The sequence below is a fragment of the Mesoplodon mirus genome, assembly GCF_964341445.2.
Source record: "Mesoplodon mirus genome assembly, chromosome: 12".
NCBI lineage: Eukaryota > Metazoa > Chordata > Mammalia > Artiodactyla > Ziphiidae > Mesoplodon > Mesoplodon mirus.
This window is the reverse complement of record NC_138988.1, coordinates 32,004,186-32,028,502: the sequence shown is the minus strand read 5'-3', so window position 1 is coordinate 32,028,502 and position 24,317 is coordinate 32,004,186. Positions and strand designations below refer to the sequence as shown.

At 36.8% G+C, this 24,317-nt stretch overlaps 1 protein-coding gene across 2 annotated transcripts in view; it reads right to left on the bottom strand.

The window, feature by feature from the left end:
- Positions 1–24,317, bottom strand: part of DNAH12 (dynein axonemal heavy chain 12) — a 219,961-nt gene that overhangs the window by 43,618 nt on the left and 152,026 nt on the right. For both annotated transcript variants that reach the window (XM_082639578.1, XM_082639577.1), the window contains 13 exons: positions 23,331–23,525; positions 19,632–19,765; positions 18,214–18,376; positions 17,421–17,501; positions 16,905–17,085; positions 14,548–14,675; positions 12,669–12,758; positions 11,884–12,024; positions 8,378–8,619; positions 6,783–6,930; positions 6,329–6,474; positions 1,932–2,146; positions 1,033–1,225 (listed from right to left, as the gene is read on the bottom strand). In XM_082639578.1, the coding sequence (XP_082495704.1) occupies positions 1,033–1,225; positions 1,932–2,146; positions 6,329–6,474; positions 6,783–6,930; positions 8,378–8,619; positions 11,884–12,024; positions 12,669–12,758; positions 14,548–14,675; positions 16,905–17,085; positions 17,421–17,501; positions 18,214–18,376; positions 19,632–19,765; positions 23,331–23,525 (2,057 nt within the window). The remainder of the gene's footprint in view (positions 1–1,032; positions 1,226–1,931; positions 2,147–6,328; positions 6,475–6,782; positions 6,931–8,377; positions 8,620–11,883; positions 12,025–12,668; positions 12,759–14,547; positions 14,676–16,904; positions 17,086–17,420; positions 17,502–18,213; positions 18,377–19,631; positions 19,766–23,330; positions 23,526–24,317) is intronic.

The window sequence follows — 24,317 nt, the reverse complement described above, 5'->3', positions numbered from 1 at the left end:
CTCGTTGTGTGAGAATAAGAACTGGAAAAGAAACTCAGAATATGAGATTTCTTATCTATTCCTTGGCTTAATCACATTCAGTCCCATTTTCATCACCTCTTCTACAACAGGAGACAGAAAAGATGACTCATCCTACAACTGGCTCTTCAAGTAAAAGACAAAACTCGCACTTATATCTTAACAATGAGGGTATGAAACTTCAAAATAACATAATTCACCATGTTATAGAATATGTTATGACCTGGTTCTGTCTTGGATACTGCGCAAGTGGGATAAATATTGAAAATAACAGAAGTACTTCATGGTACATATTTTCACTTATAATTTGATTTCATGTAATAGACTACTTGATAGTGTTATATTAAGCTTCAAGTGGAATCAAAGATTTCCTTCAGGAAGCAATTCTTTACTAGTAGCCCTTCTAGGTATCATAGTATTTTTTCTCATTTAAAAAATAATACATGCTAGTAATGGAAAAATATATAAAGTATAAAGAAAATAATAAGAATTATCCATAATCTTACCACTCCTAAGGATTATCACTGTCAATATTCTGGTGTATTCTTTCTCAATCTTTTTTTGGTATATATGGATATCCATTCATGCATTAACTTTTTAAAAACAAATATTATCCCTACCATATATAGGTTTGTATCCTGCTTTTTCATTCTTGTCCTAAGTATTTTCTTATTTCATTAATATCCTATATATGTCTTTGAACATATTTCTGATTTTGTCTGTAGCATACATTCCTAGGGATGAAATTTTTTGGCTCAAACAGTCAGATACAAGTCAGAAGTCATGGCATATCACCTGCATCCTGCTACCCATACTAAAAGCCCAATATAACATGGCTGGTTTATAACTTAGTTGTTATAGAATGGCTATTTTAAAGAATTAAATACTTATTTAATTTATAATGACAAAATATAAAATTTTGATAAGGTTTCAAAATAATCACATAACAAAAGTATTAATGGCCTACAAATATTCCTCTCTATACCCCCTGGAAGTATCTAAAAAAACACGTACCTCTCCTTTGCAACAACAATACCTAGTAATTGATCTTCAAGTCCTTCTGGAGTTATCATGAAATTGAGCAAAGATAGCTTTGTAGCCAGCTCTGGCATATAGTGTGGATTCCTCAGCTTTGTGGTGATATAAAACTTGAAATCAAAGGAATACTCAATAATGACCTCACCAAGTCTGATGCAATCAATGCCACCTGTATTTCAGAAAAAAAATGCAGAATAAATAAGCCAAAGTTACATAGCCCATCCCCCCTATGTTAAAGCCCTTCCTAGGTTACAAGTAAAAAGTCATAAAGTAATTTCAAATAGAATACAAAAAGGTGTTGCAAAAGTCACATATAACACAGAGGCAAGTAAGCAATTATACAGCAGGACTCATTAATTCTGGGGTACTATAAGACATTTTCTCTGGTTGTCATGGAGCCTTCTAAATCAAGATTTCTTTTGATCTTACTTCTTCCATTACTTTTCAATAATAATTCCAAAATTATTTATATATTACTAAAGCTCTTAAAAGTACTAGAGTTTGACAGAGATAAAATTTTTATAAGCAGAAAGATATATGGTGGGCAACGTTTACCTAAAGTCAACTCTGGTCCACATTAACCACTACTATTCAGAGTAATGGACTTTGTGTGGTCCTTGGTCACAAGATAAAGGAATTTCAGGCTGGCTTCAACTTCATGTTCTCTACTGAACAACAGTCTAGGTAACAGTCATTAAGGCAATGAAGGTATTTACTTTAGAATATCTGATACTTGTTCCAAATTTCCTTTTATGTATAACAATGACACAGAAGTTCTGCGTTAACATTATTATTAAAATATGTAGTGCTTTTCTTGCCTCAGAGATAATCCAATCACATTTCAGTTCTACCAACTAATATCAATTGATTTCTACCTTGTTTAAAAGTTTGTCTAAGTAGTAAAGGCTCCAAAGATGGATCCAGTTCTTCACCAACATTTTCTAATAGAAGTGGAGTTCCAAACTGAATACAGTTTTCCAGTGTTCTCATATAGTCTGAATCTGATAGCTTAATAACACTAAGCTGATTTTCTTTCTCAGAGTTTTTGATCCATTTATTGGCTTGACCCTGGGGGTCAATCATTAAAGGCCTAGAATATAATAAGAAATATTCTGAGGGGAATAAATAGATGTTGAGATTTCTTTAAAATTATATAATTTACATAATAAACATCACCATAAATCTGTACAAAGTGCTTCACATACATTATCAGGATTAATCTTCACAAAATTCCTGTGAGAAAAAACTGAAAAGGAGTTTTATTCTCATTTATTTATTTATTTATTTATTTTTGCAGTACGCGGGCCTCTCACTGTTGTGGCCTCTCCCGTTGCGGAGCAAAGGCTCCGGATGCACAGGCTCAGCAGCCATGGCTCACGGGCCCAGCAGCTCCGCAGCATGTGGGATCTTCCTGGACTGGGGCATGAACCCGTGTCCCCTGCATCAGCAGGCGGACTATCAACCACTGCGTCACCAGGGAAGCCCTGGAGTGACATCTTCAAAGGAAAAAAGGAAAACCAAAAGAATCCAAAAAACTGTCAACTCAGAATTCTAAACCCAGCAAACAATATCTTTCAAGATGAAGATGAAATAAAGAAAAAAAGCTAAATGAATTAATTGCCAATAGACCTGTACTCAGGAAGTGCTGAAAAATATTTGTCAGGCAGAAGACATATGAAAATAGTTAGAAACATAAAGAAATGAAGAAGTCTAAGGGAATTCCCTGGCAGCCCAGTGGTTAGGACTTGGTTCCTTCACTGCTGTGACCCAGGTTCAATCCCTGATTGAGGAACTAAGATCGTGTAAGCTGTGCCACCACAAGGCCCCCCCCCCCAAAAAAAACAATCAAAAAGTCCAAAAATGGGGAAAAAATGAACATAAACATAAAAGACATTTTTCTTATATTTAATCACCCTAACATAATTACTGTCTAAAGCAAAAATAGTAACAATGTATTGTGGGATTTATGACATATGAAAAATAAAATATACAATAACAGCACAGTAAATAGGAGAGAGATATTGGAACTATACTGTTGAAAGATTCTTATACTATATGTGTAGCAGTATATTGCTATCTGAAAGTATTCAGAAACTAAAGATGTATATTGTAAACTCTAGAGCAAACACTTAAAATAGGGAATATATAACCAACAAGCAAATAGTGGAGATAAAATGGAATCATAAAAAAATTCAATTAATCCAAAGCCAGGTGGAAAAAGAAGATAAAAGGAACAAAGAACAGATGAGACAAACAGAAAAGAACTTGTAAGACAGTAGATTTAAATCTAAATGTATCAATAATTCCATTAAGTATAACTGATCTAAATACTCTGATTACAAGTGAGAATTATATCAATTATATCTCTATTTTAAAAAACAGAAAAAAAGTCATGTAATCCCTCCCATTAAAAAGCTTCAAATGGTTGGTAATGTTCTGCATCTTGATTATGGCAGGGATCATATGACCACAGGCCTTAATCAAAATTCATAAAACACTGCACCTAAAAAGGGTGAATTTTATTGTATATATCATATCTCAATAAACCTGACATAAAATTAAAGAAAAAATAAAATGAGGAGAAAAACAAAGACATTTTCAGACCAATTCACAAGTCCTTACTAAATGAAAGACTGAAGGGACAAAGATAGCATTACAAATCAGTGAGGAAAGGAAGAATAACTCAATAAATGCTGCTGGGGTAAATGGTTATCATTAGAAAATAAATAAATAAAATTAGATCCTTACCTTTCATCACATCCAAAGATGCAAAAAGAAGCAAGCAACAGGGTCCTAATTGTAAACTGCTTTCCCAGTTCACGACTCTTTTTCTGAGAACTATATTCTTGACCTACTCATGTGTGTTACTACAGTGGCTTGGCCCCCAGCCATAGGTACAAGACCTAGTATGGATATTTGTCCCACACTAAACTAATCAGATTTTTCTCTCATGGGAATTTGAACTTGTACTTAATGGTTCTGCTTAATGTATATTATTCAACTGATGTGTTTTGTGAACTTAGGAACTAAGGCTTCATTAGGGAATGGCCATGTGTACAGAAGAACAGAATCAGCATATAGTCAGAGACAGACTAATGAAGCAGTTGCACAGAGAAAAACACAGAAAATAGGTCCTACAGTGAGGGAGAGAAAGAGAGACAGAGGGAGAGATTGAGACTGATTGGGAGAGATACCAATTTTCACATTACAAAAGCCTGCTGGCTCAACTTTTCTCTGAGGTACACTTAAGATACTCTAAAGTGAGTAGCCAAAAGAGTGAACATTAGTTACATTACTGGGTTCTGCTGTTAGGAGGCAGAGAGAAGAGATTAAGCCTCTGTGGTCACTTATAGTGTCCAGAAGGATGATAGCCATAGATGAACACATTGGTCCCAAATGGCAAGAAGTGAAGTCAGGTCTATAAGGATGGGGACTCATCCCTCAGAACTGACCCAGTCCATGACTTATTGACCAGCCAGTCCAAAAACAACAGGTAGAAAGGAGTAACACCATTGAAATATTACTGTATTAGAAGAGTCATCTTTCTGCCAGAAAATGACAGATTGTTTTCTTCAATTTACATACAATCCTGAAACCTCTGGTTTCCCTGGATTTCAGTTAAGCCTTATAGATATCCTAATAGCATTTTTGAACTGCAATTTAAAAAATCTGAATGGCCACGAAATGCATAGAAAAGAGTTCTAAAACAGAATACTCAGGGTCAAATATTCTGTTAAATAGAACTTGCCCTGCTTTACAAGAGAACACATTTTCTGGAATAGCTAATTACACTTCCTCAGATTGTAATAAATTTTACTAATTGCCTAGAAGTTTCAACCTAAGGATGTTCACTCTCAAGTAAAATTTTGAGTGGATAAGCACTCAAAACACATACATCAGTATTTCAGTAAAACGATACTATCAATATAAAGGAGACTTAGACGTCTTGAAGTATCTAGTAAGGTTCCCAAAGAATATAACAAACAATACCTCAAACTTTCAGAATGTAAGATTTCCTAGTATTTTTAATGTATCTTATATCCCAAAAGAAGACTGAAATTTCCATTACAGTTATAAAGGTAGCAAATGTGATACCCTATTCCACATTTCACTTAACATAATAAATAAGAACAAGGATTTGGAAGTTAAATTGCCTGGGTTCAAATTCTTACTCCACCATTTATTAGCTCAGTTATCTCACTAAATTTCAAATTACTAAATCACTGTGGGCCTCAGTCATCTCATTTGTAAAATGGAATAATAAGAACTAACTCATAGGAATTTGTGAGGATATAAGGCACTTACAAAATACCTCATGAATATCAGAACTCAATAGTACCTATCATAGTATATTTGACATAAGGTCCCAAGAAAAGACTTAAATTAGATGACAACATGACTAAATAACCATTTATAAGAAACTGTTTCTCAGATGAGAGTAATTTCCCAAGTTTTTGAAAGTGATACAAATAAAAGGATAACAATAAAAACCATTTGGAAAACTCATATAGTTGTCACACTATCAGTGATAGTGTTGAAAAAGATATACATGAAATTGCATAAATTATTGTTATAGTATCATGAAAATGGGTAGAAATACCTAGTTAAAATAAATACATTGAATAGCCAAAACCTGCCAACGGCCCAGTGTCCATCAACAGGAAAATGCATAAAGTTATATAGTCATGTAATGGAATACTACTCAGCACAAAAATTAGTAAGATTATGCTGTGTGGAAAAAGCCTTATACAAAAGACTACATACAGTATGATTCCATTAATATGAAGTTCTAGAATAGGCAAAACTAACCTGTGATGGAAAATAATCAGAATAATAATTTCCCATGGGATGAGGGTGGGGATTTACTGGGAAGGGACAAAAGAGAATGTTTTATACCTTGACAGAGGTTTGGGTTGCACAAGTGCATACTTTTGTTAGAACTCATTGAATGGTATAGTTTTAAGTTTTGTGTATTTCATTGTATGTAAATTTTACCTCAAAAGAAAAAAAAACAAATATTGAACTTTAGTTAATGATATGCATGCTGAAGTATTTGGAAGGAAGTAAATCCATGTCTGCAACATATGTTGAAATACATGAAAAAGGATGAGTTGATGGATGGATAAGAGGGATAGATAAGAATAATAGAATGTTAATTGCAGGATCTAGGAAGTAGTAGCTATACAGGCACTTTAAAATCCTTTCAACTTTTCTCTATATTTGAAAACCTTAAAATAAAATAATTGAAAAATAAATACTTTATGTTCCTTACCAACGCCTGGAGTTATTAACAATCACTCCATTGTCTATGGAGAAAGTATCTGTAGGCAATCCAGCAATATTCCAAGCTCTAATTTTTACTGGATCACCCAGGGTCTTACTCAATGAGAACTCCTCTGAACATGGGATGTTTTTCTGCTGTAAGAAATAAACAAATTTCTTTTGATGTTTTCATTGTCTTGTTGATTGAAGTATTGTTAACATTAAAATACTGATTTAATTGTTATTAGATATTGTTTAATAATTCTAAAGAACAAAAAGAAAACTGAAAGGAAAGTTGGACTATGGAAGTATTTTACTGATCAAACAAGAAGAAAAAAAGAAAAACTCCCTATTTTCAGTCATTTCTCCCCTTCTCTGTTTTTATTATCATCTTTTCCCCCCAAATACCCCAACACATACTTTAAGTGTTCTATATAAAGAAACATGAAATATAAAACCATTACCTTGCACAACATGCTCCAATCTTCTGTACATGTTTGTCGAAAGCCAGCAGTGAAAGCACCAAGGTAGGCTATTACTCCTGCTGATACTAAGACATCACCAGTCAAATTTTCATATACTATCTGAAGGTCATCTGCAGCTTGAGACCATCTGGGAGATTAATCAAAGACAAAATAGCCTCACCATAGAGAATGATCTAAGATAGTAATTGAAAGAGCTAGGGGCTTTTAGTCCAAACTCTATAACAAAATGCCATGAAATGTTGGGCACTTGCTTATCTATAAGCAAGGAGGTTGGGTCCCTTCTAGCTCTAACATGCTATAATATATGTCTATGTTATACAAATGATAATCTACCTTTGATTATTAGAATATTAGGCATTTCTTACAGGACTTGTTCTTTCAGAATAAGCAAAACAAAAACAAAAAAACCACCAGCATTTTGTCTAATAATTTTAATCAGGATGATTTGGTCTAGTGGCCCTGCTACTTGTTCCTGAAAAACATAGGAACATTTGCAATTCATTACCAAAAATTACATTTAAGTTGTATAGCAGCTGACATACTAATGTTAAGGTTGATATATATATATATATTTTTTTTTTTTTTGCGGTACACGGGCCTCTCACTGTTGTGGCCTCTCCCGTTGCGGAGCACAGGCTCCGGACGCGCAGGCCCAGCGGCCATGGCTCACGGGCCTAGCAGCTCCGCGGCATGTGGGATCTTCCTGGACCGGGGCACGAACCCGTGTCCCCTGCATCAGCAAGCGGACTCTCAACCACTGCGCCACCAGGGAAGCCCAAGGTTGATATTTTTTTGCATTTAATGAAACCTTTACAATAAAAAGTGCATTACAAAACCATCCAATCTATGCTACAAAGTATTGTCAAAAGTATGTAACTTTATCATGCTATTCATTCAACAAATATAGTTAATAACTATGATAGTTGGCTGGCCAGTAAAAATAAATAGATTAAAATAAAGCTAACTGGCTTTGTTATACCAAGTCAGTTATCTGAAATAAATTTAACAAAATGAACCATATATCCACTACTCCTAAACATTTTATTATGAAAAATTTTAACATACATAAAATTGGAAAGAATTGCACAATGATCACCCACATACTCACCACTTAAAAATTATCTTTTTTTTTTTGTGGTACGCGGGTCTCCCAGTGCCGTGGCCTCTCCCACTGCGGAGTACAGGCTCCGGACGCGCAGGCTCAGTGGCCATGGCTCACAGGTCCAGCCGCTCCGCAGCATGTGGGATCTTCCCGGACCAGGGCATGAACCCGTGTCCGCTGCATCAGCAAGCAGACTCTCAACCACTGCACCACCAGGGAAGCCCTATCATTTGTTTTATTTGCTTCTTTCTCTCTCTCTCTCTCTCTCTCTTTTTTAACATTTGAAAGCAAGTTGCAAACACCATCCTTGACACTGATATTCTGTTAGGAGAAGCTTAGCCAGGTGCTTTATAGAAAGTCCCACAATCTCAACCAGCCATTTAAAAATCAGTAATCATAATAAATACCCAAAGAAAGTCACATATTCAAGCCGGATATTTTAAAATATTGTTAAAAGGAGTAGAAATCTGACCTTGATTTTTCTCCACCTAGTCCTCCAATTAGTTTTGAGGCTCTTTCAAGTTTCTTAGCACAGAGTTCCACCTGGTCTTCTAAACGAGCCTTTTCCTCAGTTTTCTCAAGAAATGTTGCTTGTAAATTTTCCAGATGATGTTCTACTTCTGCTAGTTCTGCTCTCTTCTGATTCAAAAGCTCCATTGTCTCAGCTAAGGACTTCTGAGCTTCTGTTAAGCGGGCTTTCTTAGGAGCCACTACCTGTTTGGGAACAATATATGCAGCTATAATGTGTACTATATAAAACTGACAATCGACATAGTCCTTTATAGATATTATGAATTTTAAATGTTTATTTATGATTATAAATACATTTATCACTTATAACAATAAATTATACAAATTTTAAATGCCTTAAATCTTACATCATATTTTTATATGCAGATAAAGTAAAATATATTCCTATGTTTTATAAAATATATAAAATCATTCTGGACTAGCAAACTGTTATCTATAAAATAGGCAAGTTATTCTGGACTAATAAAATGTCATAATATGTAGCAAGAATAGCATAATATATAGCAAAATATCTCAAAATAATGAGGAGTTGCCATTCAACTGCTGCAAAAAAAATAGAAAAACATGTAACAGGAGTTACAAATGCTTAAAAGTACATGAAAGTGCTTTTTTTTTTTTTTTTTTGGCATTTCCAAGTCAGCTTGGAAATTCTCAATGTCTTCCCAGTCAGCTGAGGCTTACATTTGCCTTGAGGGGATTAAGACAGTAGCAGTAATACAAAGAGAAATAAAGTCTCGGTGTTCAGCTTCACTACCAAAACTGAATTTTCCTCAACAAATCTTGAAAAGTGACACTTTGTTGAGAGAAAAAGAATTTTCTAAATTTCTTATTTTATTATGCTCATTAGTATCAATATATCAAGAATGGGGTTTGGCCAACTTGATCAGAGTGTACTATAAGCCACTAGTAGAAGGAATTTACAAGATGACCAAAGAGAGTATATGTCCATTTGAAAGAAGGGAGACCTAAGTCTTCTGGTACATTGCCGTGAATGAGCTGAAGGGTTAGAGGAAGAGTGAGGCAAAGAATCAGATATTGGGGCTCCCCTGGTGGCGCAGTGGTTAAGAATCCTCCGGCCGGGCTCCCCTGGTGGCGCAGTGGTTGAGAGTCCGCCTGCCGATGCAGGGGACACGGGTTTGTGCCCCGGTCCAGGAAGATCCCACATGCCATGGAGCGGCTAGGCCCACGAGCAATGGCCGCTGAGCCTGCGCGTCCGGAGCCTGTGCTCCGCAAAGGGAGAGGCCACAACAGTGAGAGGCCCGCCTACCGCAAAAAAAAAAAAAAAAGAAAAAAAAAAAGAATCCTGCCAACGCAGGGGACACAGGTTCAAGCCCTGGTCTGGGAAGATCCCAAATGCCACAGAGCAACTAAGCCCGTGCGCCACAACTACTGAGTCTGTGCTCTAGAGCTCAGGAACCACAACTACTGAGCCCACATGCCACAACTACTGAAGCCTGTGTGCCTAGAGCCCCTGCCCCGCAACAAGAGAAGCCACTGCAATGAGAAGCCTGTGCACTGCAACGAATAGTAGCCCCCACTCACTGCAATTAGAGAAAGCCTGCACACAGCAACCAAGACCCAGCGCAGACAAAAAAAAAAGGATCAGATATTGAATTAGGAAGCTCCACTTTCTACTTTGGACTTTGGAGAAGACCTTGCTGGATATCTCCCTTCAACCCCTCCATAACAACATGAGACAGGTGCATCAGAATTAAAAAATAGCAGTGTGGGGCTTCCCTGGTGGTGCAGTGGTTGAGAGTCCGCCTGCCGATGCAGGGGACACGGGTTCGTGCCCCGGTGCGGGAGGATCCCACATGCCACGGAGCGGCTGGGCCCGTGAGCCACGGCCGCTGAGTCTGCGCTCCGCAATGGGAGAGGCTGCAGCGGTGAGAGGCCCGCGTACCGCAAAAAAAAGAAGAAGAAGAAGAAAAAAAAGCAGTGTGGAGGTGTAGAGTGGAAAGTCGGAAAAGAACCTGAACACCTTAGATTCTCAACTTTATAGAAAGGATCCAGAAGATTCCACATGTGTAAATTAGCTGAGTTGAGAGCTCGCCGACCTGCTGAGATTACTATGGGGAGGGACAAGATTTTCAAATGGAAGAACATCCATTAAAATTAATTTTAGGGCTTCCCTGGTGGCGCTGTGGTTAAGAATCCGCCTGCCAATGCAGGGGACATGGGTTCGAGCCCTGGTCTAGGAAGATCCCACATGCCGCGGAGCAACTAAGCCTGTGCACCACAACTGCTGGGCCTGCACTCTAGAGCCCATGAGCCACAACTACTGAGCCCGTGTGCCACAACAAGAGAAGCCACTGCAGTGAGAAGCCTGTGCACCACAACGAAGCGTAGCCCCCGCTCGCCGCAACAACAGAGGGCCTGTGAGCAGCAATGAAGACCCAACACAGCCGAAAAAAAATAAAAATAAAGTAAATTTATTTTAAAAAATTAATTTTATTTCTTTAACAGGTGTATAAAGTTCTACTCCCCTGAAATTTACAGTCACAGTCTGTACCTCTCTATAGGTACATATACTTTATTAAGAATATCTTCTCGGGCCTCCCTGGTGGCGCAGTGGTTGAGAGTCCGCCTGCCGATGCAGGGGATACGGGTTCGTGCCCCGGTCTGGGAGGATCCCATATGCCGCGGAGCGGCTGGGCCCGTGAGCCATGGCCGCTGAGCCTGCGCATCCGGAGCCTGTGCTCCGCAACGGGAAAAGCTACAACAGTGAGAGGCCCGCGTACGGAAAAAAAAAAAAAAAAAAAAAAAAGAATATCTTCTCAATCATTACAGCCTGATCACTCATCCTATACTCTGAGGTTGTTCTAAACACATGCTATCATGTATTTCCTTGGGTATTTTTATTTATATTTCCTGCTCCCCTTGGTAGAATTCTGCAAGCTGCTGAGGGCAAGGCCAGTGTTTCCTTGGTCCTTTGCTAGTCAAATTTACAAAATGCTCTTAACCATTCTCTGCTCTCCCAGGAATGTGGCCTCAGTGGGTACTCCAAAAAAGACTCCCTATCACTGCATGCCATGGCTTGATTCCACGCTCCGCCTCTTAACCCTACTGGAATTTCTTACTTCTGACCTTTGCATCAAGATTTTAATCTGCAACTTTGCCCTTAGTGTTTTGGATTTTTCTTTGCTTCTGCTGTCCCCTCATAAAACTTAATTCTCTTTTGCCCCAGGTCCCTGTAGCTATAGGTCAGTCTGGCCAGTTTCAATGATCATCCCTGCTCTCACTTACACTGGTCCCAAACAGGTTATGTCACACATAAGTATTCTCTTCATGTACTAGATACTCAGTTAATGTCTGATGATTATGCTGCAGCAGGACAAATTCTTTGTGGTATCACTTTTAGAAACTTCTTAACTAGTAAATATTGGCATAGATTTTAACTTATGGGAATATTTCAACACAAAATGGATGCGCTGATCCTCAAAATACCTTCGCAACTCTGTCATACACTTCCATAGCCATGATCCACTTACACAGACCCTCAGCTGCAGAGGAAGCTTTAGCAACCTTAGGGGGATCAAATTCAGGGTTTGTTAAGTATTCACCACGAATCTTCTGCATAATAGTCACCTATAAAACAAAGATTTAGATCTTAAAATTTCAACATATATCACGCAACCATAGATGAAAAATTAATCATACATAGTAGAAAAAAGTATATAAAAAAGTTATGTTGCCTTTAAAAACCAAAGTGAGCACTTTGAGATATTTTTAAAATAAGCATAATTGCAGCAGTCATATTTGTGAGCAAAATATGCAAACTTATTACAGATAGTGAAACAAGGTATTTCTTCCAAAAAATTTAAAAGACTTGTATAGTTTGGGAAAACATATGGAAATAAGGAAAAAGAACAATTAAACATAAATAAATAGAAGTTTGGATGAAAAACAACTATACTTTTTTACCTCACAAATTTGTATATTCAATTTATTAAGAAATAAACCTATTATAAGACACTTGGAGAACTCTTTCATGTCAATAATACACTAAAACGGTAATTTATTCAATGACTTTTGATGGTCTGAAAGAGGAGAGGTTTTATGTATTATGAGAATTCATAATATAGTCATTAATAAATATAATATTCATTTATTTATTATCTTAATTCTAAAGACAGACTATCTTCTTACGTTTTATATAATATTGCACAATGTTAAAGATTTTATACATCTTGGCAAAATTACATTTGTAGAAAAAATCCAATGAAACTCACCGGAATGTTGTCCTTGTCATATTCTCTCAAATCTCTTAGGAAATTCATATCTCCCAGAAGTTTTTTGCTAGGTCCCCAGTAATCTAATATCTATAAATAAAATTTATGGAAACTTATTAGATGTGAATTAAATATCTTGATATAAAACTTTTCTTGAGGTTTAAGATATATTAATCCAGAGAAACTATACACTGTACTTTCAAAATATAAACCTACATCTCCTTGGAAATGAAATAAAGAGATTTCTCTCCTTGAGAACATGTTAAGTATAGCAAATATTTAAAATATGTATATGAACTTATATATTGAATTTATTATTAAAAATTAAACATTAAAAGGCAAAAGATATGATTATTTCTCTTTAGAAAACATAAGAAAAGCAGCTGGTATAAACACCATAACAATTTTCATATAAGAAAATATATTTTTTTAATTTCAACTTTTATTTTCCATTAATCTTGACTTTCAAACCAGAAAGGTAGTGCCATAGATTGAAAGTTTGTGTCCTTTCCCCAAATTCGTATGCTGAAGCCTACTCCCCGGTGTAATAGTATTTGGAGGTGGGGTCTTTGGGAGGTGGTCCTTGGTCTGAGAAATAGACCTCAGAGAGGTCCCTCACCCTTCCACTATGTGAGGACACAACAAAGAGATGGTAGTCTATAAACCAGGAAGTGAACCCTCACCAGACACTGAACCTACTGTAGTCTTGATTTTGGACTTCCCAGCCTCCAGAAGTGTGAGAAATAAATTTTTGTTGTTTATAAGCCACCCCTATCTGTGGTAACTTGTTATAGTAGCCCAAATGGACTAAAACAGGTAGCAAATATTTTTCTTATAGAAAATCTCCTCACCTACCTAGACTTCCCAAGTGGAATAAAGAAGAGAAAGCAGAAAGACAAAGATTATACACTGCTCTGTCAGTTATAAGATAAAGCACATGGTACTTGTGCTAATAAAAGGTGTTAAATAAGTAGCTGAACATTCTTTTTATTAATTTCAGAAGCCTGATGGGGTGTATGTGTGTGTGTGTATGTCTATCCGTAGGTGTGTAAGTGAGAATAACTTGTTAAGGTAAGAGCCTGTTTATTTTCTTTATCTTTATTATGTCAACGAAGGATAGAATGGCCAAAAAAAAATCCCAATTCTCCAATTCAGGAATTCAAACCTAGGTATTGTAAAAATCTGAAAAGAAAATAAGTCTATAAATTTAGTTTAGGATAGATGGTACACCATCTTTTTTAAGGGAGATACCTTTGAATAATAATTGTAATAACAACAGCTAACGTTTAGTAATAAATGTGTAATATTTATTATTATAAACAGCTTACTGTTTATAAGGCCTTATATGTAAGAGCTTTATATGTATTAACTAATCTAATCCTTGCATTAACTTTGTGAGGCAGGTACTAGGACAATCCTCTTTTTACACAGTTCCACAGAGGTTAAGCATTGTCCCCAGGGTCACATTGCTAGGAGGGTCAGAATTTCTGAATATAGACATTCTGGCTCCAGAGCAAATGCTTTTAACAATGTCACTGTACTGCTTAACAGCAGAATTTTTTGAATGCTCAGAAACAACACCTATATAACCATATCACGTTCTTGAGACTCTTAGCTGGAAAAGCACAGGTGTCTCATTGTTCATTCAACCCTACCCCATGACAGTGGGGAATTCTGCATAGACAGAAAAGGAGATGGAAACAACTGGAACTACATTTTTCTGATGCTATACTGCCTTAGCTTTATCTACGATACATATAATCTGGAAAACAATATGTCTTCCCTGAACTGGGTACTGTTGACATTTAATTTGATAATAGTTGCTGTAAAGTGTTCTGTACATTCATGAATATGATATAAATCTGTGTCTAGTTGTTACCTTGCCTCCAGTTCCTGAAGGATCCGAAATTTTTTCTGGTTTTATATCTTTCATAACACAAACAGCTGCCATAACTAGTTTAACACCAGATGGAGGATTCTTCATTGACTTCACAATTGTAATGTCAGCTGGCTAAATAAAAAGAAAACAGGGTATCTTCAGAATAGCCTACTTTTAAATAATAAGAGTTTCAAAAATAATGTTGGAGAATAATAAAAGCATAAATTTTCATTTGAAACTGTAATTGTTTTTTGCTTTGCATGGTTATGAAAGAATTAACAAAAGAGAACTTAAGTATAGTAAACCAATGGTTCCCAAGTGTTTGAGAGTTCATAGGTCCTTATGAGAATATGGTGACAGCTAAGAATCTTCCAGAGAAAATATTTTTGCGCACATGCACAAAATTTTTATATAGTCACATGCCAAGCCCACACATGGAATCCACGTTAATCCTAAGTTAAATAAAGACTTAATTCTATATTTGCTTACATGTTAGCTTTACCCACCAAAAATGAAAGAAGAGGTAAGTTCCAATTCCAAACTTATTTTCTAAAAAGGTATATATTGTTACGACAGACACAATTGATTCAGTTAGTTATTATCCACTCCAGTATCCTTCTGACTTCCCTTGCAATTGCTGGAAAGCTAAAAATTTATCTTAGTTTCCCATGCAGCTAGAGTTGTGGGAGGTCGTTAGGTCCTACCATAAGATCACTTGAGTGATACTAGAATTCAGAATGAATAAGTGAGGAGACTTGCAGAGCACGAGGCATCTGTTTGGCTGATATGGATTATGGTGGAGGCAATATGGCTCTGTAAGAAGGCTCTGCAGGCTTCCAACTCAGAGGGATCATTCCTCTGGTAGATTAGTGCCTCAGTTTAGCTTTGTGAGTCATTCCTGGCAGCTTGGCCTAGAATCTATTTGCTCAGCTCTTCCAAGAATTCTGTAATTTATTTATAAAATTCCCTAAAGAATCTTTGCTAACACTAAATAGTCAATTCTCTTCTCTGCAACTGAACCCTAACTCTTTTCTATAATACAGTATTTGATACTAGGAGGGTACAAACAACTGAAAGGGAAACCTGATACTGATAACTTGAACTGGTGGTGTTTAAAGGCATCAAGAATCCTGTGAGTATCAGAGGATGCGGTACAGAAAGTCCATGGTACACAGTGATAAAAGTCACCTAAATTCATGCTCATGGTCATCTAGAATGGAGTGTCTATTAAAAACAAACTTGGTCAAAATGATTGGCTCTTCTGATAAACATCTAAGGAGAGAATGAAGAAAGACTACTGGGTAGAATGTGGCTTTTAAATGTGACAGAGAGCAGACATGAAGAAAATAATAAGCTCAGAATTTTAATATTAAAATTCTGGTTAAATTCCTGGTTCACAGCACAGTGACAGTTTCTAAATATAAATGCCCTAACACAATCTTAAGTCTTACAACTACAAGTCTGATATAACTGAAAATCAGATATAGAATTTGATCCTGAAAGACGCTGAATTACTGATAGGTTGAGCTCACCATCTTGTCAGGTATCTTACGTGAAAGTTGTAGTGGTCCCTAAACTTTCTGGCACCAGGGACCAGTTTTGTGGAAGATAATTTTTCCACGGATTGGGGGTGGAGGGTGGCCAGGGGATGGTTCAGGTGATACTGCAAGCCATGGTTCAGGCAGTAATGCGAGCGATGCAGAGTGGAAAATGAAGCTTCGCCTGCCCGCTACTCACCTCCTGCTGTGCGGCCACGTTCCTAACAGGCTGCGGACCAGTAGCGGTCTGCAGCCTGGGGGCTGGGGACCCCTGAGTTAGGGCATTGATTAGGAAAAAAGGCAAAGAATGGGGTCTGAATATCCTGAACTTCCATACTACACTGGGCCTCCCTAGTCAACAGAAGCTGGTCTCTCTGCTCTGTTTGGTGAGGTTATTCTGGTTTTGCCTAAAGACCCTGTAGAGTCATATACAACATAGTGTAATGCAGACAGGTGTGACCCACATCTATATTGGAAATGATCTTTAGGTTTTGCTGTACATGCATGCCCAGAAGGCTGCAGAAAGGTAGCTCAACATTCTCTTTAACATATGCCTCCTGGTCCATGTACAGAACCACTGTGGCCTCTTGGAGATTATTCCATTCCCACTGGAATATCCTGAATGAAAATTATAAATAATATATGAAAAGCAAAAAATATAAGATAACAGTATAGCAAAAAGGAATTGTTAAGAGTCAAGTTTCATTTGACTGGACAAAAACAATATAATACCACCCACTGAAAGTGAACTATACCGAATTAACCAAGTATCTGTATGCAGTTTTACTTTGTTGATGAAACACAAGCTAATTCAAACACTTGCCTTTAGTGTATCCAGTGCAGACAGAGCTGCTTCCAAAGCTGGAATCGCCTCAGCTAGATCACTTTCACACTCATTTTTCAGAGCTTGGGCTTCTTCAGCCTTTCCACTGGCTATCTCTTCATCAGATTTCACAAACTTTCTTTTAGCTTCCACTTGTGCAGATTCTATCTCAATAATCTAAAGAAAAGAAAGAAAAAAATAAAGACATTTCCTTAAACATCCTAATGCTTTCTCTATCCTAGAGACGAAAGAACATTGAGGATTAGGGAACCCGACATATCATTTTGAAGGATAAAATGAGGAGAAATGTAAATACACGTGACCTAATTTGGTAATGGGCTCCCCATCTCTCTTCAAAAACAAGAGAAACCACATGGAACCCAATGAGTCAACTGAAAAGGGTAACATCCCTAAGATCTAGTGGCAAAAAAATTAAGGCTTATTTTCAAGGCTGATTTTACATATTTCAATTGTCCTCTGACATCAGTTTTTAAAAATTCAGGATACTTTACCTGCATCATATGTGCATTTTCAATTTTAGCTTCCTCCAATTTGGGCTGTAACTGAACAAGCTCTATTTTCATTTCACCAACCTAAGTAAACAATTTGTCATTAGTTTTCATAACTACAATAGCTATAGAAGCCAAACAGGGAAAATTGAAACTTAAATGTATCATAAGGTATTGGGGACAGAAAACCTTAACTTTTTTTTTTTTCCAGTTCTTTACATGATAAACAAAACCATGAGAGTGTGGCCAGTTTTCTTCACAAAAGACTTTATCTTCCTTGAGTATGACAGGGCAGTGGAAGAATGCAGTTGTTGAGGAAGAAAGTCAGATAGAAAAAAGGTGGCAGCTTGGGCTATCCCTATTATACTATGTGCCTGGTATACCGTGCATTCAGACCACCCCAACACTCTGTTGCCTATGTTGAAATAATGCTAATAAGTATTACTAGCACTTGACTAATTAAAAAAAAAACAATCTTATATTTAACCAGCTATTACAATAAAAAGTCAACCCTGACATTATATTCTCTCCAAATGCCAAAAAATTAAGAATAAAACTCGGTGTATTTGAGTCTGTGTGGTCTGGGAAACTCAGTGAACTTCTGTAAAATTCACTTTACTCATCTGTAAAATGAGGATCATAAAAGTGTCTACCTCATGGAGTTGTTATGAGGAATAACTGAAGGAATGCACATGAAGCACATAACACAGTACCTGGCACATAATATATTCTCAATAAATTATAGCTCTTCTATTTCCCATTATGTATTACCATTTGAGCAGCTCCTCAAATTTACCTGAGACTCAGCAAAAGCTAATTTGTCAAGTCCATTCACATATCGCTGTTTTGCTTCCATTACAGTTTGTTGCCTCTTAGTCAAAAGTTGTTGAAATGAGGCAATAAGTTCAAGGTAGGAAGTAGCAGTAACATAGTTATGTCGTCCTAACACGTGCAAGAACCTAAAAGAGAGGCAGATAGCATATCTTACTATAAGTAATGGATTTTATAAAGTAAGAAGTAAATTCGACATAGCATTAACAACAAACATTTAAGAATAAAGGTTAATTTTATTCAGAAGCTGCTGAATACTTGAAGTTTACAAAATCCTAGAATATTACACAGAACCATTTCCTAATTTCTTGTCTACAAAATATCAAATAGCAATGGTGTAGTTAAAAAGCACAAATCAACAAAGATATGTCTCAAAAGAGAACTATAGCAAGAAGGATATAGGAAGGTCTTTTTACATGTTTCATATGCCAGGAGGATCTAAGGGACCCAAGATACTGTACACAAGTATAGTAGGAAAGGGGACTGCAGATAGCATAGCAAGAATGAGTCATCATTCCTTGCACACGTGTCACATGTTGGTTGAACGGGGTTTGGCCAGAAATATAAGACTACTACCCATACACATAAAAACAATGGATGCAATGATGTTTCATATCAAATATGTAGACTAGAGCCCACTGATTGGTGTTAACTGTCCAAGCCAAACATGCTAGCTGGCTGTAAAACTCTGGCAATATACTATGAGCACCTTTGAAATGAGGATCTCAGAGATGAACAGAGGTAAAACTTATACTTTTAAGGCATCCATAGCGCACCAACTATCTCCCTCCTTGTCTGAGAACTTCCAACCAGTGCCCCAAGAGAAATGTTTGTTATGTGAAACCTGCCACCATAACCACAGCAGATCAGAGCAGGGTTGGGCACTGGACACAAACAAGGCTAATCATATTTTGGAATAAATTGGGAATAGAGAACTGGAAACAGCCAATCAGTCTCTGCTAAAGCTGGAATTGCAAGAAGTAAAATTGAGAATTGAGAGGCAGTTTCCTCCATATATACTGGGAAGTAAAAAATTCAGTCTATAAAGAGAAAGAAGCAAGCAGATGCCCAAGAGAAACAGGGATGAGAAACAGAGAAAAAGCATTTCTGAGTTTGTGGTGGCTTTTTAACTCCTGCTTCCAGTCACTTCTAAGATACAGCTGTATTCTTTCCCTTAACTTTGTAAGGCACCCCTGTATCTTTGTAATAAATTCCTCTCTTTGTGAAACCTAGATCAAGCAGCTTTCTATTACTTACAAGTCTTAACTAATTAAATGATTGAAGAGACTTAGAAGCCATAGAAATCCCATTAAAATTTTGGGCTTTCACAAAAAAAGATGCTTTAAAATACAAGGCATTATTGTAAAATTTATTAATATTAACCTTTCTGAAAGATGTATAATGGAAGAGTGAAAGTGTTTGCAGATTGGAACTATCTCTTGTCGTTCAACCTCAGTAAGCTCCAGTGTTTCTAAGAATTTCACAGCTACAAGTTCAAGAGCGTCTTCGGGCCATGGCTAAAAATAAGAAAAAGAAAAGCAAATAAAAGTTAAGATGATTAGTCACACTACAGTTATATAAATTGTCTTCCTATGTGAGAAGAATTTGGGGTTGAGAAAATTAAAACCTTAATAGGGAAACTAGAATTAGGGGGACTAAGGGCACAATAAATCTATGAAAGATCTAATAAATATTTTATACAGTAAAATTAAAGATAACGCAATATAAAGGAACGGTAGATAATAATTTACATATCAAAGATATACTATACTGCTTCCCTAACTCTTCCACTTGGACATCTAGTAGGCACCCCAAATTTAGTAGGACAATGGCACAGGCTGCTTAGTTGCTCTCTTAATACCTATCAGCCCCCTTTCCTTAGAACTCCAATTTTATTCTAGATAGCAATATGCCCAGTTATAATACCACATTTCCTAGACTCCTTTGCAATTCAGAGTAAATAATGACATATAAGCAAGCTCTCTAGAGAATTACATAGAGCTGGCATAGGTCCTTTTTGCCCTACTTTCCATTATTCTACTTTGTTTCCGGAGCACAGATGTGAAAGTTGGAGATCTAGCAGCCACATTAGACCATATGATGACTCTGAAGATGGAAACCACACGCTAAGGATAGTAAAGAAGAATATGGGGGGCTTCCCTAGTGGCACAGTGGTTGAGACTTGCATCGGCAGGCGGATTCTCAACCACTGCGCCACCAGGGAAGCCCAAGTCAAACTTTTTTGATCAAGCACCCTATTAGTAAAAAAAAGTTTTAAGCACACACTACCAGTGTACACATACTTATTAACAGATTATATGCATATGGTATTACTGTACTAATATATATATATTTAAACCTAAAAAGAGGCATCTAAAGATTATTAAGATAAATTAATTTTTGTAAAATGCCAAAATCAGTGTCATATGACTTTTCCAATCATGTAACTCTTTTTATACTGAGAAAGCTTCTCCCAAAAGCTCCCTGGCAGACTTTAAATCCAGATCCATTGGCAAGCAACGGGTCATGAACAGGCTCATGTGTAAAATGGTCAACAGTAAGACGAGTGAGAGCACCTATGCTGACTTAGACCGACCAGGAATGAATCCCTATTATACATGGCTACATGGATAGTGATTTCCCAAACAAAATCAGAATTCTGTCAGCAAAGATGGAGTGGGTAGAAAATGGCTGTTGATAGGTAACCACGCTATCATAAGCTAATATTGCAAGTCACGACACACCCTGGGGATAAGCTTTATTATTTAAACAGTTGATATAAATCCATATTCCAAATAGCCTTCTTAAATTTGTTTTTACCAATGTCTTACCAGATCTTGTTAAGTAGTCATTGTTTTTGCCTTATAATGTAGCTGACACAGAGCTTGAGCTAGCTCCTACTAGTTTATGACATTCTCTTACTGTCCACATACAACTGCATTATGTATCTTCAATTTTTAGTTCATTGCAGGAATCCCTCAGGGTACCTTGCATACCATCTATGACACATGGCCATTTGACGTACAAACTGAGTAAGGGTGTCAATGTTAATCCATATGAAATATTTCATACAAAAGCGAATATTCCAGTAAATCCTTCCCTTATCCTCTGAGTTGTTTTGGCACCTCTGGTGAGAGTACACCTTACTTTGGAGAACAGAGATCTATCCAAAAAGTCAATGACTTCCTGACTATGTGACACAGTGGTTTACACTCACTTCCTGAGTTTAAAAGAGCCAAGCCCCAAACAATGCCATCAGCGCCCCTGACACAGGTTCTATAGCCCCAATGTTCCACTATAAACTCTCTATTCCTCTCTGTTATCCACTTAATCTCCCTTATCTATTTGCAACTCCTAGTTCCACCTTTTTAAAAATTTCCCCCAACAAGCATGAATCACATAGAACAGAACAGAAAGCCTCATGGTTATAAAATACATATCCAGAAGTAGTAGAATTGTATTTATAAGATTTCACAAAAGAAAAACTTTTGGTTGGACAGGCTTTGTTCATTTGTTTGTTTGGTTTTGGTTTGGGGCTACTTAATGGAAGCAATATTAAGATATAGTTTGCATAAAGCAAAACTGTTTCACACAGCTTTTATTGTTGTATAAACACTAAAACATCCACTAGCTGAAACATATTGCAACCCTCAAAAGGGCAGAATTAGTTTTTCAAACATGCAATTGATAAATAGGCAAGAGAGAATAAAACAAATTAGTATCAGAAATTTATCTTTAAAAGAAATTATCCAGGGTCAATCTATAGTCCACATTCTATTAGGCATAAAACAAACAAATAGAAGGCACCATGAGCTACCCTTCTCAAGAGCATAAATACTTAATGGTTTTACACAGGCAGTGACGATTTGCCTTGTTTAAATGAGGTGGTGGCCTGCATCATTTGCTGCTGGCATGACTGAAATTGCCACCAAGTTGGTCTTCCTGTTTCTTGTTTTGCCCCACTCCAAATCATCCACCATATAGCCTCCAAGTGTTTTGGGTTATTCCTAAAATATTGATTAGCTAAATATATGTTAATGCCCCCACAATGTCTTTGGGATAAAACCAAATTCCTAGGCACATTTACAAATTCCTTTATAGCCTGGCACCCACTTAAAGCTCCAATGTAACTTCTGCTGCCCTCATTGCCAGTCAGCCATACCAAACTATTTGCCCAAATGAGCCATGCTCTCCCCACTGTTCCACCTTTGCACGTACTAACATCTTGTGATAGTTAATTTTATGTGTCAACTTGCTATGGGCCAAAGGGTGCCCATATATTTGGTCAAACATTATTCTGGGTGTTTCTGTGAGTTGCATTTTTGGATGGGTTCAATATTTAAATGAACAGACTGAGTAAAGCAGGCTGCTCTCCCTAATGTGAGTGAGCCTCATCCAATCAGTTGAAGGCCTGAATAGAACAAAAAGGCTGACGCTCCCTCAGATAAGGGGGACTTCCTCCTGCTTGATGGCCTTCAAGCGGGAACATCAGTTCTTTCCTGTCTTTGGACTCAGATGGAAATATCATTTCTTCCTAGGTGTCAACCTTGCTGGCCTTCAGACTGGAACTACACCGTCAGCTCTTGTGGGTCTCCAGCTCGCCAGCTGCAAATCTTGGAACATGTCAGCCTCCAAAATCATGTGAGCCAATTCCTTATAGTAAATATATGTACAGATAGATAAAGATATCTCTATCTATATATCTTTACACATATACATGTGTGTGTATATATATATGTATACATAAAATACATTCTGCTGGTTCCTTATACACCCCCTCCTCTATGGAACGAATTCATTTTCATATTTCAGAGAGTCACTGTCTTAATAAGTACACCTTTCTTACACCAAGACTACGGCTCTTTTATATAATTGTTGACTGCTCATTTGCTGATTGCTTTTTTTGTCTTGCAGTCTAGAGTGTGAGCTCCTTTTGGGGATCATGTAGTCTTACCAGTCCCTGGTGCTGCCATTAGAGTAAGTGATCAAGAAACACTTGATGAATGTAAATTAATAGAAGTTGAGTAAGATTTCAGCAAAATTCCAAAAGATTTAGTTGTCCTTCACCCCCAGATTACAAACCTGAAACCAGTCAATGGTACAGCAGTTGATGAGGGATGGGAACTGCCTCAAGCAATTTCGAAAGGCATCTCCAATGGGACTAAAGGCCACTACAACATGAAGATTATCTTTGCAGCGATTCACAAAGAAAGCAAACAGCGCTAAGGGACTGAATTCATCGTGTTTATTGCCAGCCTGAGCCACAGGATGAACACCCTAGGGAATACCAGAAAAAACCTCATAAATAAAAACAGGTATGCTAATAATAAGATTAGTAGATATTGGAATATTAAGAATTTTTATTACTCCCCTTATAAATATCTTTAAATTTTTGTTTTTATATCAAAATAATGGTTTTGTTATAGCTTGCACTTAGAAGACTACTTTCAATTCTGTAATTCTATAATTTAAAAACAAATATCTGCCAAAAATTTAACTTATAAAAATACAAAAGTTCACCAAGATATATGTGTGGGACTATAATTCAACATTGTTTTTAGGAGGAAAAAATATAAACAACTAAAGTGTCCAGTTAAAAACATTATAGGGTCTTCCCTGGTGGTCCAGTGGTTAAGACTCCACACTCCCAATTCAGGGGGCCCGGGTTCCATCTCTGATCAGGGAACTAGAGCCTGCATGCCACAACTAAGATCCTGCATGCCACAACTAAGACCCAGTGCAGCCAAATAAATAAATAAATATTTAAAAAATAATAAAAAATAAAAACATTATTAAACATCCATATATTGTAATTTTATACAACAGTTAAAAATAATGAGATGCATCAACATGTGCTATGGCAAGATCAGCAAGATAAAATAAATGCAAGAACAAACTGTGCAACAGTATGTATAATATGATCCTTTTTGTTAAATTAAAAAATATATAGGTGCATATGTGTGAGCACATACATACTTTTTTATGGAGGCAATCACAAAGAACTATTAATAGTGGTTACTTTGGGTGAGAGGGACTTAAGGGAGAGTGAGAGAGAGGCCTTCATATTTT